At 36.5% G+C, this 15,667-nt stretch overlaps 1 protein-coding gene across 1 annotated transcript in view; it reads left to right on the forward strand.

The window, feature by feature from the left end:
- Nucleotides 1-15,667, forward strand: part of TXNRD3 (thioredoxin reductase 3) — a 48,600-nt gene that overhangs the window by 17,243 nt on the left and 15,690 nt on the right. Inside the window, exons 7-11 of the mRNA XM_058437375.1 lie at nt 3,748-3,890; nt 5,927-6,042; nt 6,872-7,097; nt 8,345-8,437; nt 15,280-15,356. Of these exons, the coding sequence (XP_058293358.1) occupies nt 3,748-3,890; nt 5,927-6,042; nt 6,872-7,097; nt 8,345-8,437; nt 15,280-15,356 (655 nt within the window). The remainder of the gene's footprint in view (nt 1-3,747; nt 3,891-5,926; nt 6,043-6,871; nt 7,098-8,344; nt 8,438-15,279; nt 15,357-15,667) is intronic.

The raw sequence follows: 15,667 nt of genomic DNA on the forward strand, positions 1-15,667 counted from the left end.
AAAAAAAAAAAGAAAAAATAGAAAAGGAAGCAACATGAAACTACAAGTTAAAGCAAACAAAAATAGCAACAGAAAATAAGATACCTTACATAAGAGTAGTCATATTACTTAGTAGGATAAAGCCGAATGAGTCAGATTTTTGGGTTAGTAGATGGCAAAATTCTTCCATATGCTATGTTTAAGACAAATACCTAAAACCAAAAGAAATAATTGTTGAAAATATGGAAATTTTACATTTTAAATAGGAAATTTTTAAACAGATAGGAAAATGATATAGTAGAAAAATGTAAAAATATCAGTGGTAGTTAATATCAGATAGGTAGAATATAAGCAAAAAACAAGCAAACAGAAAAACTCAGAAATTAATGTTAGCTCCCTTCCCAAATAGAACTGATAAACAAAACCAAGAGTGTATTTGAAAAGACAAATAAAATAGGCAAATGTTTGGCAAATCCAATTAAGGAAGTAAGGGGAGAAACTCATACAGATATGCAGCATCAGACACGAGAAAAGAAGTATGACTACAGATGGGGAGAGATGCCACAAATTGAGGATAAAAATTATTGGTCATAATGTTAAATATCTTGATGAAAAGGAGTATCTTCTATGAAAATATAAATGACCAGAATTGACTTGAATAATCAAAGAAAAAACATTGTGTAAGAATAACCCAGTCCCCAAAAGGTACCATTAGCGTTACAGGTAAATTTTTCCAAATCTACAAGTAACAGGCACTTCCTCTATAATTTAAACCAGAGGTGTCCAATCTTTTGACTTCCCTGGGCCGCATTGAAAGAAGAATTGTCTTGGGCCACACATAAAATACACTAACAATAGCTGATGAGCTAAAAAAAAAAAAAAAAAAAAAAAAAATCACAAAAGAAACCTCATGTTTTAAGAAAATTTACAAATTTGTGTTGGTCCACATTTGAAGCCATGGGCCACAGGTTGGACAAGTTTGATTTACACTGTTCTAGAAAAGCTAGACTTAGAAAAGCCACCTTTTTTTGGAGGCTGAAATAACCATGATACAGAAAGATAGTCTAAAAATAGAAAACTATACCCCATAGAGGTGCCCAAACTCTGGGAAAAACATTGGCAAATCCTCTCTGGTAGTGTCTCGAAGGAACAAACGTGACTGGGTAGGGCTCGCCATGGGGTGCAGAGGGGGGTCAGCCCCAGGATAGCACAACAGGAGTACACAGAATCAGCATGATAGCCAGGATTTCAGCTCTGAGGGCATTTCACACAAATCTCATACCCATTCCTGCTTTAGAAAACAAATAGATACTTCTTCACATGGTGGAGAAGAGTCAGAAGCAAATACTTAATGGAGAAGAACTTGGGGTATTTTAATTAAGTCAAGAATCAGACATTCACTACTGATATCTGCACTGTTTAGAGCTTTGGATCAGTGCACACAAAGGGCTGATAGAAAAAGTACATAGATTGGAAAAGGAGTGATAAGATATTTTAAATGTATAGTATGAGTTATATTATACATGATTATATACAACATACATAGAATATATGAGATTAAACAAGAAATATTAGAACTAATGAGTTAAATTGATTGCTTTTGTGAGACTGTGGCAGGAAGATTGCTTGAGATGAGGAGTTTGAGACTAGCCTGGGCAACGTAGCGAGACCCCTTCTTTACAAAAATAAAAAAAATAGAAAAATTAGCTGGGCATGGTGGCTCATGCCTGTAGTTCCAGCTACTCGAGAGGCTGAGGCAGGAGAATTGCTTGGACCTGGGAGGTGAAGGCTGCAGTGAGCCAAGACCATGCCATAGCACTCCAGCCTGGGCAACAGAGTGAGACCCTGTCTCTTAAAATATGTGTATATGTGTGTCTATGTGTGTGTGTGTGTATGTATGTGTGCGTGTTTATGTGTATATAGGTATATATACATGTGTATATGTATATATGTATGTGTGATGTGTATAATATACATATATACACATACTCACATGTATAATGGAAAATTGTGACAAAAAATGAAAATAACTTGAAATAAATTCAACCAGGAATGTACAGGATATATAAGGAAAGAATATAAAGGCCTAACAAAAAATTTACTATGATTTTGTAGAGGATGTCTCAATATTGTGAAGACAGTATCTCAAAAATTATTTCTAAATTTTATGTAAGTCCAGTAAGATCTCCATGAGACATTTTTTTTCTTTTTGGAGATTGGCTGATTATTTTAAAATTTGTTTTGAAAAATACACATGTGAAAATAGCTAAGCAACCATTGAGAAAGTATAGAGGGTGACCTTTCTCAGTTTTTAAAAATATTACACTGTTGCAGGACTAAACACATCAATAAAACAGTAGAACAGGTGGTTTCAAAATGCCAGTTCATTGATTTGGCATATCAAAAACTCCAGGAGGAGCTTTTTAACTATACAGATTCTGGGGTCCCCCTCCTGATTCCATAGTTTTTGGCAGGTCCTAGGATTTGTATAGGTCAACATGATTCCCATTATGAAGTGCAGCTGTATTTGACAGCCTCTAATCTAAGATGCCTTTTGCAACAAGAACAAGAAACAAAAGGACACATGAACTGTTCGTTGAGCTGACAGGATTCTTAGGATAAATAGTTTAAGGATTGGAAGAAAAGCTTTTCTGGGGGATGGGGAAGAAGTATGTTTAGGATGTGAGGATATGTGCCATTGTGGTGACGTGGTCACTGCTGGACAGGTTCGGGAATCATAACCAACATCACAGGGTGTGGGAGGATGAGGTAATGTAGTAACAAGAACGACTATTCTGGGTTGCAAAATTTTAGGAGACTGTGGTACACTGGCATCATAGAAAGGGCCGTGTGTGTTGACATTGGCTAAGCCTCTCTGTGCACTGACTGTCTCCTCCAGTCGTCTCCCTTTCCTGCATGGTAACATCCCATGTCCCTGGATGAGTAGGGGGGCATTTCTTGACAGTGGTAGATGGGGTAAATTTCCAGGTGTTACCCTTGACCTCAGGTTGTTGGTTTGTCTTTGGGGATTTCATCCAGTTATGATGAAAGCCCTGGCTGGGCTGACCCCTGCATCTTATAAACATAGAGCTGCACAGGGTGACCTTCAGGATCTGGCATCTCTAGACAAGGTGAACACTATGCAGTAAATCCCACCTAGAAGATACAGGGATGACACGGAATTCCAACACCTGAATCCTGCCCCACCTTCCAAAGGAATGGGTAAACACTGTAATATTGAAGGTTGGCAGTGGTGAGCATGAACCGTATTTGTTGTAAAGACATTTAAGATATTCACTGTCATGAAACCACTGCCCTGTGAACCAAATGAGAGTGGAACCATGCCAGTCTGTTGAGGTGAGTGTACCAAGCTCACTGACTTGAGGCCTTCTTCCCATCCAAGGGCCAAGTAAAGTAGGTCCCATGGAGTAGGAAAGGGTTCTAGGAGGTGCCACCGAGAAGAGGTGAGCCTCCTGCCTTACGTCGTGGCAGGCGTCGCCATATGAGGGCCAGCTTCCCTATTCTCTCCTCCATGGACTTTTCCCCAGTTTTCTTCTTTTCAGAACTCTTGATTTTTGCACATTCTTTGTAATATAAAATAGGAAGAGTATAAACTATGGCTGGCATAAAAAATATTTAAGTTACTGATTATCTTGTCTACTTCTTGATTTTTAAAGCACTGTTAGTATGGCTCATGTGTGGTTATATATAATTTACCATTAAAGGTAAAATTCCCCTAACATCTTCACCCTGATTATTTCTTCTTAGTGAGGCACAACTGGGAGACGATGACAAAAGCGATTCAGAACCACATCAGCTCTCTAAACTGGGGCTACAGGTTGTCTCTGAGGGAAAAGGCTGTGGCCTATGTCAATTCCTATGGAGAATTTGTTGAACATCATAAAATAAAGGTACTGTTTGAGTTTCTTGTCTTGTTCATCTCCTTTTACAATTGTTTGTACTTGCCTTCAACTAAAATTTCATGTTGCACGTTAAGGGGTGTGACAGGCGTGCGCACACACACACGCACACACACACACACGGCCATGCATGTGTGTGTGTTTCTCCCCTATTGTTTGTTGATTCTACATGTTTGGTTAACTTGAAGAAATTGTGTTTTAAAGAACTCTTAATTTAAAATTATTTGTCTTTGATTTTATTGCCGTTTTAAAAGAGAACATGTTTAAACTAAGTAGGTCAAAGTTTAAAAGACTAAAAAGATCAAAATTTTAGTAGTGGAATCCTTCCTAAAAATGAAACCTTAACTAGAACTCCAATATTATATTATTCATAAAAGCATTGATAAAAGTAGCATTAGAATTAGTGTGTTTTATAATTTTATCTTTGTAATATTTATATATTATTAGATTAATACATATGGAAAATGAGATCGTTTTGAGGAACACAAACAGTTTAATTGGAATTATGACAATCAGATATTGTCCTCATCATCTAGTTTATTTTTGTACTTTGTTAGCACAGTGTGAGATAATCTTGACAAGATTTTAGATTATTTTGTATTCAGTTGTTATCTCAGAAATGTATGAGGTATGGTCCATTTAAAGCTGCCCTTCAATGCTTATTTTCAGCATTTTATTTAAATTTTTTAAATTTAACAGGAAATTGGGAGCATAACACAGTAAATATCCAAATATTCAATTCCTAGGTTTAACGATTGTTATCATTTGCCATATAATCTATATTTTGGATGATGTGTTTTAGTCAGTTAAAGATGTATTTCAACCCTAAAAAATATAATAGGATAAAGTCAGCCCTGTAAAACCTTACATAGGCCAATTTGATTTATGTTATTTACATGAAACACAGCAGAAATACGTGTTGTATTTCTCAAATTGCCTGGCACAGATGATTGAATAAGCCCCAACCAAGCCTGCCTATTGTGTGGCTCCTTGTTTAGTGATGCTAGCACATTCCCTGTCTGCAGGCGAGAAACTCCAGAGTCTCTGTTTCACCCCAGAGCCTGTACTTGCTTGTCTGTTTCAGAGCCCTTCTAAGCAAGGCTCTTTCTCCAGGCCCTGTTCACCATCCCACTCATGGCACCAACCCACTTGTTTAAACACCTTCATTAATATTAGCATGTGAATGGTTTTTTTTTTGTTTGTTTGTTTCTTTTTTGTTTTTTGTTTTTTTGAGACAGAGTCTTGCTCTGTTACCCAGGATGGAGTGCAGTGGCGTGATCTTGATTCACTGCAACCTCCAGCTCCCAGGTTCAAGTAATTCTCCCACCTCAGCCTCCCAAGTAGCTGGGATTGCAGGCGCATACCACCATGCCCAGTTAATTTTTGTATTTTTTAAGTAGAGACAGGGTTTCACCATGTTGGCCAGGCTGGTCTCGAAGTCCTGACCTTGTGATCTGCCTGCCTTGGCCTCCCAAAGTATTTGAATTTTTTAAAAATGAAAATGTATTTTTGAATTATTTGTATAATTAAAAATCGTGAGCAACCTTTGTTGGTTCCCCATAGCCTAAGTTGTTAGGATGACATAAGGGCCTTCGCACTTGGCTCTAGTCTGTTTCATGTCACTTCTGACACAACCCTGCTCTCCAGTCTTCAGACACCAACTCCTTCTGGGCCCATGTGCTTTTGTGTGCATTGTTCTGTCTTCCAGGTCTCCGTTCCTCTCCCATCATTTCACTTTCTTATCTCCACTTGAAAATCTCTACTCCTTCTTTAATACATCCTTGATTGCCTTTCTAGTCCACTACCCTACCCTCACGATGGTGCTTTGATTAATATTTCATAAAGACTTCTGTTTTCTGTGCTTGTGCTTATCACATTGCATTATTACTTTTTCACATGTCTGCTGTTCCTGTTGAATGAGAAGCTCCATGAGGGTAGTAACTATTTTGTCCGGGATGTCTAGTACTCTGGACCAGAGCAAACACTCTTAGTGTTTGCTAAGTGAGGTTTTCTTCTCTTTTTTCAAGGCAACCAATAAAAAAGGACAGGAGACTTATTATACTGCTGCACAGTTTGTCATAGCAACGGGTGAAAGGCCACGGTATTTAGGAATCCAAGGAGATAAAGAATACTGTATTACTAGGTAAGGTTAAATAGACTATTTTAACTTTAATGTTAATAAATTGAATTATATTGACATGTTTCCAGTTTATTTACTTCCTGTCTTATTCCACAAAAGATTTGAATTAACAAATGAAAATATATATAATGCAAGAAGCTAAATAGTTAAAAGTAATGAAACAGAGAATATAAGGTCAGGTAGATAAGGCCAGTGGCAAAATTTATGTACAAAAATATGCCATATGTGTCTCAGTGATTGCTAGAAGTAGCCTGGGAGTTTCGTTCTAAACTTCTTACAGGCCTAAACAAAGAAGTAAATACAGTTAGCTCTAGGGTTTAGTGTCCTTACGATAAAAATGAGCCAGCTGGGGAGGAGCAGCGCCACTCTTCTTAACACTGAGATTTAATGGGAATATTCCTTAGTGGTCAAACAGGACATGTGTGTAATGACTTGCAAACTTTTTTGAGCTGACTCATATTAAGAAATACATTTTTTGTTGCAATTTTTTGTTGAGGTAAACAAATACACACCTCTTCACATAGCACATACATACACCTCCAAAACTTAAACAGGTTTTTTTTTTTTATCACATGTAATGTAGTCTGATATTTTCTATACTATTTTATTTTTTAAAAAATCTTGCTTGTGGTCTGATTTTGAAAAATCTGAAGTATACTTCTTGTTCCACATTCTCTCCACAGCAGACTCAATTACAAATTTCAAAAGGCTGTTGCTTCATTCAAGCACTAAATTATAATTCAGTCATCACAAGCCCATTATACACTGAAACATGAATAACTCATTTCATTCTTACTGCCTAGGTATTCTTTTTTTAATTTTTATTTTTCAGTGATGACCTTTTTTCTCTGCGTTATTGCCCTGGCAAAACATTAGTGGTGGGTGCCTCTTATGTCGCCCTGGAGTGTGCAGGGTTTCTGGCTGGCTTTGGCCTAGATGTCACAGTTATGGTACGCTCAATCCTTCTCCGTGGCTTCGACCAAGAAATGGCAGAAAAAGTGGGTTCCTACATGGAGCAGCATGGTGTGAAGTTCCTACGGAAATTCATACCTGTGATGGTAAGGCTGCATGGCATTTGCAATTTCTTTTCTCTAACTTTTCACTTTATCCCACCTTACTTCATTTCATTACATAAATTAGTCTGTATTCAAATAATGTTAAAACAGTGTTTCCACTCCCAAGTCTACAGAGCCAACCCCATTTGCCCCCTTGTCCCCTCTTCTGATACAGGAAATGTCCTTGCTCTTCTCAGAGGCCGAGTCCCCTCATCTCCCACTTTGTTTCACCTTTTCAAGGATGTTCCATCTTCAGTTAGTAGTTTTCTTTTTCCTCATTCTTATCACTGTCTCTCATCTTGAACAATTAAGCCTTCTTTTACCCTCACTGCCTTTCTGGCTGGGTCCCTATTTTTCTTTCTCCTTTACAAAAAAACAAAGAACAACTCTGCGTGCTGCTTCTAATTTCTTGACTCCATTTCACGCTTAGCTGACTGTCAGCTGCTTCCATATCCTTCACTTCTTTGAAGCTGATTGTTAGGCTTTTAGCAAACTTCCTGTCATCGAATCCGGTGGTCATGTCTCTGTCCTTATTTTACTGGGCCTCTTGGCAGCATGTGCTGAAACTGGCCTTTCATTTGAAGCACCTTCCTTTCTGGCTTCTGTGGCCCCACAGTCTATAGTTTTCCCATCTACATCTACTCAACCTACAGACTCCTGCACCCATTTGTTTTCCTCTGGGCCCCTCTTCACTTCTGTGCACTCGTATTACCTGGATGATCTTCTCTAGGCCCATAGTTTTAAACATTATCTAAATGCTAATGATTCTCAGACTTATATCTCCTATTTAAGAGTCTCTCCTGAATTTCACACTCATTTTTACTATTGCCTACTAGAAATTGCCACTTGAATTCCTCATAAGCATTTCAAACTTAACAAGACAAAAATGAAACTCTAGATTTTTTTACCTAAATATTTTCCTGCTAATCTTTCTGGCCCATCTCAGTACTCAGTAAATTGTACTTAACACAGTGTATTAATCCAGTATCTAGGAATACCCCTTAATTTATCTTTTTTTGCTCCCTCCAATCTCAACTAATTCATTAATTCATTTCTACCTCCAAAATGTATCTGTGACAGTCCACTTTTCTCTATTTCTGCCTTATCCAGAAACCTTAACTATACTAACACCTATTATATGTACCACCACCAAACACACAAATGTACACAAACATACCAGTGTACACCCTTTCGTGTGTTTCTTTTTTGTCATATTTAGATAGCATCATTACACTTTTCATTCTTACTAGGTTCAACAGTTGGAGAAAGGTTCACCTGGAAAGCTGAAAGTGTTGGCTAAATCCACTGAAGGAGCAGAAACAATTGAAGGAGTCTATAACACAGTGAGTTTTTATTTTGTCATTACTAAGTTATTGAACACACTCCTAAATTAACAGAAATGAAACTTATGGGAAGATTATACCAGGATTAACATTTTTTACATTTTTTTATTCTTTGTAAGAGCATTATCATAGAAGATAATTTGGCTACTGACATTTGAGTTTTCAGTAATGCATGAGGAATACCATGGTAAAATATGAGTGTATGTGACTGTACGTAAAATTTGGAAGCACATATATCCAGATGTTATTAGTGCTTACTTTTGGAAAATTAGATATTTTATACATTTCTTAATTTGAATATTTTTGCAATAAATATTGAATATATTTTATAATGAAAAACAACAACAAAGCTATTTTTCTTTCTCAAAAACAAACAGTACAAAATCTCCAAACAATGTGAAATAACCCATGGAATACTTTGGAGGCCAACATTTCTTTTGTAATTAGTTTATAGTTTTGACAGAAACTATACATTTATGTTTTATATACTCTTTTTATGTAGAAATTTTTTCAGTTAAAAAAATGCAACGTACAGAACATCAACAAAGCCAAAAAACATGTAACAAAACCAAAATCCAAAAATCAACCCTATTGAGATTTTGATTAGGATTGGATTGGATATATAGGAAAATTTGGAAACACTTGACTTCTTTGCAATATTCAGTCTTCCCACCCATGAACATGGTATATCTATCCATTAATTTAGATCTTCTTTAATGATTCCCAGCAAAGTTAATACATTTCTCTTTAGAGATCAAGAATATCTGTTAGATTTATTACTAGATACTTATGTAATTTATATGTAGTTACAAATGGTATTTTTTTGAAAATGTTGCTATCTTTAAGTGTTTCTAGTGTATACAAATGTTGCTCATTTTTGTGTTTTGATTTAGTATTCAGTAATCTTGCTAAACTCTTACTGAAAAATTTATCCTTAGATTGTTTCAGATTTCCTGTGTGCACATTTATTTGTGAATAATAACAGTTTTTTTCTTCCTTTTTACTGGTTTTCTCCTTTTTTCTTGTATAAATGCATTAGTTAGGACCTCCAGTACAGTCCTGACAAGAAATGGCAATAGCAGGCACTCTTGTCTTATTTACAATATCAAAAGAAAAGATGTTTCACTAAAAAACAATGTTTTCTGTAGGGTTTTGTTATATGCTGTTAATCAAGTTAAGGAGCTCATTTTCTATTTTTTGTTTCCTAAGTGTCATTTTGTTTATGTTGTTTTGTATATTTAAGAAGAAACGTATGTTCAATTATAACGGTGTTTCTTTTGCAGCTGTGGATGATGAATTTTTTCTTTAATCTGATGTTAATTTGTTGAATTGCATTGATTTTCTAATATTCAACCAACTTTGTATCCTTTGTATAAACCCAACTTGGTAATGTTGGACTTTGTTATTTAGAATTTATGCATTTATATTTATGAATCATATTGGCTTGTAATTTTCCTTTTACATATTGAACATTTTAATTTTAGGTTTGAGTGTCAAGGTATTCCTGCTCATGAAAGAAGTCTGGAGTATGTTTCCTCATTTTCTGTTTTCTGGCAAAGTTCATGTAACATTAGAATTGGTTTCTTGTATGTTTGATAGAATTTACTGATGCAACTGTCTATACCTATAATTTTCTATGGAGATATATTTGACCACTGACTAATTTCTTTAATAGTCAAAGGACTTTTAAGACTTTTTATTTTTTCCTTGATTTACTTTTGATTAGTTATATTTTTTTCCAGGAATTAGTCCATTTCATCTGAGTTTTCAAATGTATTGGTATGAAGTTGTCCATAATATCTAACTGTAAATTATTTTTGTAATGAGGTATAATATACATGTAGTGAAATGCACAGATCCTAGGTGTACAGTTCAGTCAGTTTTGACAGATGTCCACGTTCATGTAATCCACACTCCTTTAGGTAACAGAACATTTCTGTGAGTCCAGAAAGTGCTCTGTGCTTTTTCCCAGTCATTGACCCCAAGCAACCACTGTTCTGATTCTGTCACCATAGACTCATTTTGTTTGGTTTGCCTCTAAATATCATATAAGTGGAATTGTGCAGTATGTATTCCTTGTATCTGGCTTCTTTTATTCAGACTGATGTTTTTAGGAGTCATCCATGTTGTGTGCATCAGTAGTTCTTTTTATTGTACAGATTTTATTAATGTAGCAGTTTATTCATTTTCCTGTGGGTAGATACCTAGACTCTTTGCAGTTTGGACTATTGTGATTAAAACTGCTGTGAAGATTCTTTGTAGAAAGCTTTCTATGGAGAGACATATAGAGAGAGATGGTTTTACTCTGTCACCCAGGCTGGAGTGCAGTGGTGAGATCAAGGCTCACTGCAGCCTCCAACTCCTTGGCTCAAATGATCTTCCCACCTCAGCTTCCCTAGTTGCTAGGACCACAGGCACATGCCACCATGCTTGGCTAATTTTTTTTTTTTTTTACAGTTGGGGTCTCACTGGGTTGTCCAGGCTGATCTTGAACTCCTAGCCTTAAGCAATCCTCCTGTCTTGGCCTCTCACCATGCTGGGATTATAGGCATCAGCCACTGCTCCTAGCCAACATATATTTTAATTTCTCTTTGACAAATACCTAGGAGTGAAATTGCTTGCTCGTGGAATGGTTTTTACTTTTTAAGAAACTACCAAACAGTTTCCAAATGATTATGCCATTTTGTATTTCCATCAGCTATATGTGAAGGCCTAGTTGTTCCAGACCCTTAGGACTTTTAGGGGCGTCTGGCTTTCTCATTCTAGCCATTCTAGTGGATGTGTAGAGGTATCTTATGGCTTTAATTTGCATCTCCCTGATGACTAATGATGTAGAGCAATTTTCATGTGTTTATTGGCCATTCATGTATCTTTTCTTTGAAGTGTTTGTTCAAGTCTTCAGCCCTTTTTTGTTGGATCGTTTGAATTTTTATTGAATTGCAGGGCTTCTGTATATCTTGGGCATATTCCTTTTTCAGATATATGTATTTTGAATATTTTCTTCACATCTGTGACTTGCCTATGTATTTTTTAGTAGTATCTTTGGGTTAACAGTAGTTTTAAATTTTTATGAAGTTCAATTTTATTAGTATTTTACTTTATGGTTCATGCTTTCTGTGTGCTCTAAGAAATCTTTGCTAACCCAAAGGTCATGAAAGTATCCCTTTGTTTCCTTCCTGAAGCTTTATAGTTTTAGCTTTTATGTTTAAGTCCATAATCTACCTTGAATTTTTTTAGTAAACAAATTAATTCTCATTCATTTTAATTAGAATTCATTTTAATTAGATTTTAAGTTGCTTTTGGTTTTGGAGGCTTTTGAAGAGGAAACTGAATTAGGTCCATTTCACTGTCCATTGATTCCTTTTCCTGAAAGTTGTGTGATGCTGGCAGATCATCTCGAAGCTCTGCAATAACATCTGTCTTGATTTTCCGTTCTGCAGCTTTGTTTTGAACATGTTTTCTAGTTGAAGATTTGGGTAAAGAATATACTGCTGTTCAAATCAAAACCACAATGAGATACCATCTCACACCAGTTAGAATGGCGATCATTAAAAAGTCAGGAAACAACAGGTGCTGGAGAGGATGTGGAGAAATAGGAACACTTTTACACTGTTGATGGGACTGTAAACTAGTTCAACCATTGTGGAAGTCAGTGTGGCGATTCCTCAGGGATCTTGAACTAGAAATACCATTTGACCCAGCAATCCCATTACTGGGTATATACCCAAAGGATTATAAATCATGCTGCTATAAAGACACATGCACACATATGTTTATTGCGGCACTATTCACAATAGCAAAGACTTGGAACCAACCCAAATGTCCAACAATGATAGACTGGATTAAGAAAATGTGGCACATATACACCATGGAATATTATGCAGCCATAAAAAATGATGAGTTCATGTCCTTTGTAGAGACATGGATGAAGCTGGAAACCATCATTCTGAGCAAACTATTGCAAGGACAAAAAACCAAACACCACATGTTCTCACTCATAGGTGGGAATTGAACAATGAGAACACATGGACAGAGGAAGGGGAACATCACACACTGGGGTCTGTTGTGGGGTGGGAGGAGGGGGGAGGGATAGCATTAGGAGATATACCTAATGTTAAATGACGAGTTAATGGGTGCAGCACACCAACATGGCACATGTATACATGTGTAACAAACCTGCACATTGTGCACATGTACCCTAAAACTTAAAGTATAATTTAAAAAAAAAGAATATATATACTGCTGTTCTTGCCATTTCCAAAGCGGTCTTTGGAAAAGCCATGTCTGTTGCTTTATTATTTTTGGTCCCAAAAGGAGGATTCAAAATTGCTGTATCAAATGACTTGGACATTCCGTTAGATAATGAGCACACATCACGTTGAACCATGCCAACATATGTTAATTCAGAATCTTCCACATTCCTATTAAATATTCCTAGTGCACCTGCATCTATGTCAAATCCAACATACAACCTGGCTCCTAACATTGCAGTTCCAAGACTAAGCACTCCACAGCCACATTCTAGATCTGCAGCCACTTTATTTTCTACCTCATCACATGTATTATGGATTATATAGAGCATACGTGCTTCACTGTGCAGTTCTTTTCTTTCCATATGGATATCCAGTACCATTTGTTGAAAAGACTTCCCTTTCTCTATTGAATTGCTTTGGAATCTTCAATGAAAGACCATTTAACCCAGCACTTTGGGAGGCTGAGGTAGGCAGATCACAAGGTCAGGAGATCGAGACCATCCTGGCTAACACGGTGAAAACCCGTCTCTACTGAAAATACAAAAAAATTAGCCGGGCATGGTGGCAGGTGCCTGTAGTCCCAGCTACTCGGGAGGCTGAGGCAGGAGAATGGCGTGAACCCGGGAGGCAGAGCTTACAGTGAGCCGAGATCACGCCACTGCACTCCAGCTTGGGCGGCAGAGCAAGACCATCTCAAAAAAAAAAAAAGACCATTTAACTGTGGGTCTATTTCTGTACTCTTCCCATAGACCATTTGTCTGTCCTTTCCCCAGTACCACATGGTTTTGATTACTGAAGCTTCGTGGTAAGTCTTAGATCAGGTAGAGTGAGTCCTCTAATTTTGTTTAGATTGTTTGCATTTCTATATAACTTTTAAAAACAGCTTTTTAATTTCTAGAAACAAAAGTCTGCTGGGATTGTGGCTGGAATTGTCTTTTTTCCATCGTCAGTTTGGAAGAACTGACTTTTTAACAATATTGATTTTTCCAACATATGAACCTCATATGTTTTTCCATTTATTTGTGTATTCCTTAGTTCCTCTCAGCAATGTTTTATCATTGGGCTCTAGAGGTCTTTCATGTATTTTGCTAAACATACTTCATGTTTTTAAAGCTAACATAAATGGCATTTTTAAATGGTTGGTTGGTAGTATATAAAAATAGTTTATTTTTATATTGACCTTGTAGCTTCTTAGGATTCATATCTACAAATAAAAACAATTTTGTTTCTTCCTTTCCAGTCTGCATGTCTTTGATATATATATATTTTTTACCTTGTTTCACTGGCTAAGACCTCCAATACAGTGTTGATTAGAAATTGTGAGAATGGGCATGCCTGTCTGGTTCCTGGTGTTAGGGGTGAAGCATTGAGTCTTGTATCATTGCCAGGATGTGATCTGTAAGTTTACTACACTTGCCTTTTATCTGGTGATGAAAATTGTCTTTTCTTTTATTCTGAAGGTTTTAATTATGAAAGAGTGTTTAATTTTGTGAAATGCTTTATTGCATCTATTGAGATGATTGAATTGTTTTCTCCTTTATTCTGTTAATATGATGAATTACATTGATGGATTTTTGTATGTTAAACCAAATTTGCATTTTGGGGACAAACTCACTTGGTCACAAACAATTATCCTTTTTATATATTGCTATGTTTGACTTGCTAACATTTCATTAAGGATTTTACATCTGTATTCATGAGGAGTGTTGGCTTGTGGATTTCTTTTCTTTTAATGCACTTGTCTGATTTTGGTGTCAGCTGCTTATACTGGCCTCATAAAAAAGGAGTTGGGAAATACTCCCTTTTCCTCTTTCTTTCCTGGAAGAGTTTTTGTACCATTAGCATTATTTCTTACTTAAGTATTCCATAGACTTTCCTATAGAAGCTATCTGGGTCTGGAATTAATTTATGAGAAGTTTACAAGTTGAGAATTCAGTTTCTTTAATGGTATAGGACATATTAGTTTGCCAGGGCTGCCATAGCAAAATACTGCAGACTGGGTGGCTTAAACAACATTTATTTTCTCACAGTTCTGGAAGAGTACCACAGACCAGCGGGCCTAAACAAGAGAAATGTATTTCTCACAGTTCTAGAGGCTGGAAGTCTAAGATCAAGGTATTGACAGGGTTGGTTTCTTCTGAGGCCTCTGTCCTAGGCTTGTACATGACTGTCTTCTCCTTGTGTCCTCACATGGTCATCCTTTGGTCTGTGTTGCCCATGTCCTCCTCTTCTTATAAGCACACCAGTCATACTGGATTAAGGCACACCCATATGACCTATTTTACCTTAATTACCTCTGTAAAGGCTCTGTCTCCAAATATAGTCACCCTTGGAGGTACTTAGAGATAGGATTTCAGCATATGAATTTTGAAGGGACATAATTTAGCCTGTAGACTTTTCAGACTTGTGAAGTTTGGTAAGTCATGTCTTTTAAGGAATCTATTTCACCTTAAGCTGTCAGATTTATTGGCATAGATTGTTCATAATATTCCATTATTACCCTTTTAATGTCTGAAGGATCTATAGTGATGTTCCCTCTTTCATTCCTGATATGGATAATTTGTGTTTTTGATTTCTCTCCAAATGCAGGTTTTGTTAGCTATTGGTCGTGACTCCTGTACAAGGAAAATAGGCTTGGAGAAGATTGGTGTCAAAATTAATGAGAAGTAAGTATATTGGGATCACTGTACTGTTGCTGCACAAAGCAACAGGTTTCTGCAGGTCACCTCTAAGAAATTCTCATTTAATTTCTGAGATATGTCTTAATTTATCTTATAAGTTCAGTGCCAGCTCTTTATAATCAATTTCTTCATCAATCAGTAACTCTTACTGTATGCCTTGAAAAGCTCATATATTAAACGATGACTTTAAGAAATAATTGCAGAGATATATTCACCTAATGTCTGTGATTTAGAGCACATCTTTATGTCCTTGGTCAGGGAAAGAGATAAATTCCAAAGCTCTAAGTGAGTCTGTG

The sequence above is a fragment of the Hylobates moloch genome, unplaced genomic scaffold, assembly GCF_009828535.3.
Source record: "Hylobates moloch isolate HMO894 unplaced genomic scaffold, HMol_V3 SCAFFOLD_4, whole genome shotgun sequence".
NCBI lineage: Eukaryota > Metazoa > Chordata > Mammalia > Primates > Hylobatidae > Hylobates > Hylobates moloch.